Source organism: Pangasianodon hypophthalmus, chromosome 12 (assembly GCF_027358585.1).
Source record: "Pangasianodon hypophthalmus isolate fPanHyp1 chromosome 12, fPanHyp1.pri, whole genome shotgun sequence".
NCBI classification, from domain to species: domain Eukaryota; kingdom Metazoa; phylum Chordata; class Actinopteri; order Siluriformes; family Pangasiidae; genus Pangasianodon; species Pangasianodon hypophthalmus.
Genome location: NC_069721.1, coordinates 21,602,253 through 21,605,799, shown reverse-complemented (window position 1 = coordinate 21,605,799; position 3,547 = coordinate 21,602,253). Strand labels below are relative to the sequence as shown.

Here is a 3,547-nt window from a genome sequence, read left to right as displayed (position 1 = left end):
ACTGGCAGGTCAGCATTATAGTGATCACTGAATGCTGCCTAACCTGCCTTGTTAATAGCCTTTTTCTATGGCATGCAGTTTTGGTTATTAGGGAACAGAATTGCTTTCCTGATGGGAGTTTTTGGAATAGGTAATTAGCAGGGTGGGAGGTGTCACTGACGATTTTTCCTGCTCGCCTCTTTGTCCTATGTACATGGCAAAGTGGGAGGGACATACTCTCTCCCCCATCAATCACAGCAAAACTTATGTATGTGAGCTCATGTATGTAGAAGAGGGCAGATTCCTCCGATTGTGTTACACTGCTCTGTAATGCAGCAGTTCAAATATAATCAGTTGGCTGGCTTCAGGTGTCTCAGAGGAAACGTTAGCCTTCCTCTACCGGGTTGGTAGTGTCACATGAAAGGGGAGAGCTGGGCAGATGACTGAATTGGAGAGAAAAATGGGGGAAAATGAAAAAAAAAAGTGTAGGAAAAAACAGTTCTAAAGCTCTTGTTGTATATAAGCTATATGCTTATACAGATGTCAGGCTATGTATATATTTTCATGTGCATAAAGCCGACATGATCATGAATGGGAGGAGACTTATACAGCTTGATGATAGTGTGCTTCATTTCATGGACTCTTCAGCACACAGAAAGGACGATGTCAAACACCTGATATGTGTGTGAACTGCTGTGACACCTGCAGGGTTTGTGGATTGGCAGAAACAATGAACGCCTCACAGCAGATTCACTTCTCCACAAACAGGAGAGTTGAGTCAGCGATCATCGCTTCAGTATTTGCTCTTATCTTTGTGCTCGGCACGGTGGGAAATTGCCTGGTCCTTGCTGTCCTGCTTCGCAATGGCCAGATGAACGCCAAGACGACTAACATGTTCATCCTGAACCTTGGTCTCGCTGATCTCTGCTTCATCCTGTTTTGCGTTCCGGTCCAGGCCACCATCTACGCCATGGATGAGTGGGTGTTTGGAGCATTCGTGTGTAAAGTGGTGCACTTTATTATCTATCTGACCATGTACGCCAGCGTCTTCACACTTACTGCTGTCTCTCTGGACAGGTACGTCCTCAACTCTTTACATACAGTAAACAGATGGTGTAAAAAAATTACTAATGACTTTTGAGACTGAAATTCCACTATGAGCCGTTATCAGGTATCATTAGCTAATATAAATATGTCAGAAAAGTGGTTGTGTTAGTATGTAAGGCATAGAGGACCTAATAACTGCTAAGTCAGTAAGAGGTGACACTTAAAATGTGTGAACAGAATATACTTATATACAGTTGCAAATGTTTGCATCCCCTGTGGTGGATGGGAGAAAAAAGCAAAATGAAAAGTGGGTGAATACACAATAAGGCTGCTATAGTCTTCAAAACAGCAATAGTTAATATCTTAAGATACACTGTTTGTGTATCTGTGAAAAATAACTCACTAAATGTTTTGTTGGTATAAATTTAATTTTCTCCTAAATACTTTTGGGTATGCAAACTTTTGCATGCTGCTGTGTTTTTGAATAATGTATTATTAAATAATCAACAGTAAAATATCTTTGATGAGCCATAGTAAAATGGGTTTTGACAAATCAGGCAATAAAAATAGTTTTGATAGTTTTGTTTCAGGAGCACACATTCCTTATTTAAAAAGAATTTGGCTGCAGTAATATGTATTATGTATTAATTATTATATTAATATATTATATTAATATTATATTGATATATGTATACAGTGAATTCTTATCTGTGGAAAGTGTTACTACTTTCTCTGGGTCTGAGTGTGTACACTGATTTAGAGCTTATAATAATCAAATTGAAAAATAGAAGTATGACAAAATAATCTTCAAATTTTCATTATAAAAACAAAAAGTATGTTCTTTATTATCTGTGAGTTCCATTAGTTATTACTATTTAGTTACAGTGTGATGGTGTGAAAAAGTGAAACCAGTCACAGTTGTTACTTTGACAAATTATTTTACTCTGCTATATGATTGAAAATGATATTTCGATCTTCTCCTTCCAGATATTTAGCCATTTGCTACCCCCTTCACGCCAGAGAACTGCGAACACCACATAACACTCTTTCCTCCATTGGAGTGGTGTGGACTCTCTCGCTGGTGTTCTCCAGTCCCTACTTTAGCTACTACCAGCAGATGGATCTAAATGGCACCACCGTGTGCGTCCCTGCCTGGGACATCCAGGACCGCAGAGCCATGGACATTTGTACTTTTATTTTTGGCTACCTAATTCCCGTCTTGGTCCTAGGTCTCACATACGCCCGGACTATCCGCTACTTATGGACCAGCATAGACCCCATGCAGGAAGCATGCAAGCGTCGCCTCGCCAAGCGAAGGGTGACCAAGATGATTGTGATTGTGGCAGTTCTGTTTTGCCTCTGCTGGCTGCCACACCACCTCATCATCATGTGCATGTGGTTCGGCCATTTTCCTCTCAACCACGCCACCTATGTGCTACGCATTCTTTCGCATCTAGTGGCTTACACCAACTCCTGCCTCAACCCCATCGTGTATGCACTAGTGTCCAAGCACTTCCGCAAAGGTTTCCGAAAGGTGTTTGGGTGCGTGGCACAGAAACGGTTGGCCAATCAGGTGAACATGGCTCCACAGGCACAGACGGTGAGCCTGGTTGAGGTTGGATCAAGTGACGGGTCCAATCACAGTGACGGATTGGCTAGGGTTCGATTCTTGAACAAGAGTGATAAGTAGACAACGATGAGTGCCTTCGTGACCTTCAACATTACATAATCTTGGCTTACCTAACCTAAATTGATTTACCTGGCACAAATTCTCGTGGTTTAGTTGTGAAGTACTGCCTCACGTGTAAATTCCTCTGTGTATATGCATCTCCCTGGATCTGTGCGTTCATAAGAGATAAATAGAATTTTCTCTAAGAGCATGAATGTTTGCTTTCCTTGTTCCCCCTTTTTTTAAAATTGCAATTTCTTTCCTACTTTTGGGCTTCAACTGGCTTTTTCAGTCGGATTAAACAGCTTCCTTAAATTAAGAGAACTCATTGTAGACTGAAGTTTACAAAAGCCTGTTGTCAGGTGGTAACAGTTATTGTGGTAATAATCTGACCGTGGAATTGGGATAAAAAGACATTTATGTTTACACTTACAGCGATCAGCTATAACATTAAAACCACCTGCCTAATACTGTAAATCAGAATAGAGTAAACCTCGTCACGATGTTCGCTGATAATTGACACATTATGAGCATCCACCATATGAGTCCCAGTTAATTAGTTCTTACTGCTGACACTTAAAATGAGCACTACTGTCAGAGCTGCTGTTATAGAAAATTAATCAATCTTGTGACCAGTTAGAATTGAGAATTTAACAGCGCTTTGGTGTAAGCCAGGTTATTGGGTAGGCTGGTCTAGTAATGGATACTCTGGCAACTTAAATGTTCTCATTCTGGATGTTTGTCCCTGTGTGTTGTTATCCCCTCTCTCTCTTCACCATGTGGAGCTTGTTTTACAGTGACCTGGGAGTGAATAATGTAAACGTGACAGTGTTCTGTCAGCGGAAAAAAACA

At 40.8% G+C, this 3,547-nt stretch overlaps 1 protein-coding gene across 1 annotated transcript; it reads left to right on the top strand.

The window, feature by feature from the left end:
* The first annotated feature begins 242 nt into the window (after nucleotides 1-242).
* On the top strand, nucleotides 243-3,547 carry LOC113527512 (galanin receptor 2a). The gene is made up of 2 exons (XM_026915420.3): nucleotides 243-1,056; nucleotides 2,014-3,547. Exons 1-2 carry the CDS (start codon nucleotides 659-661, stop codon nucleotides 2,714-2,716), a joined length of 1,101 nt encoding a protein of 366 aa, XP_026771221.3. The 5' UTR covers nucleotides 243-658; the 3' UTR covers nucleotides 2,717-3,547.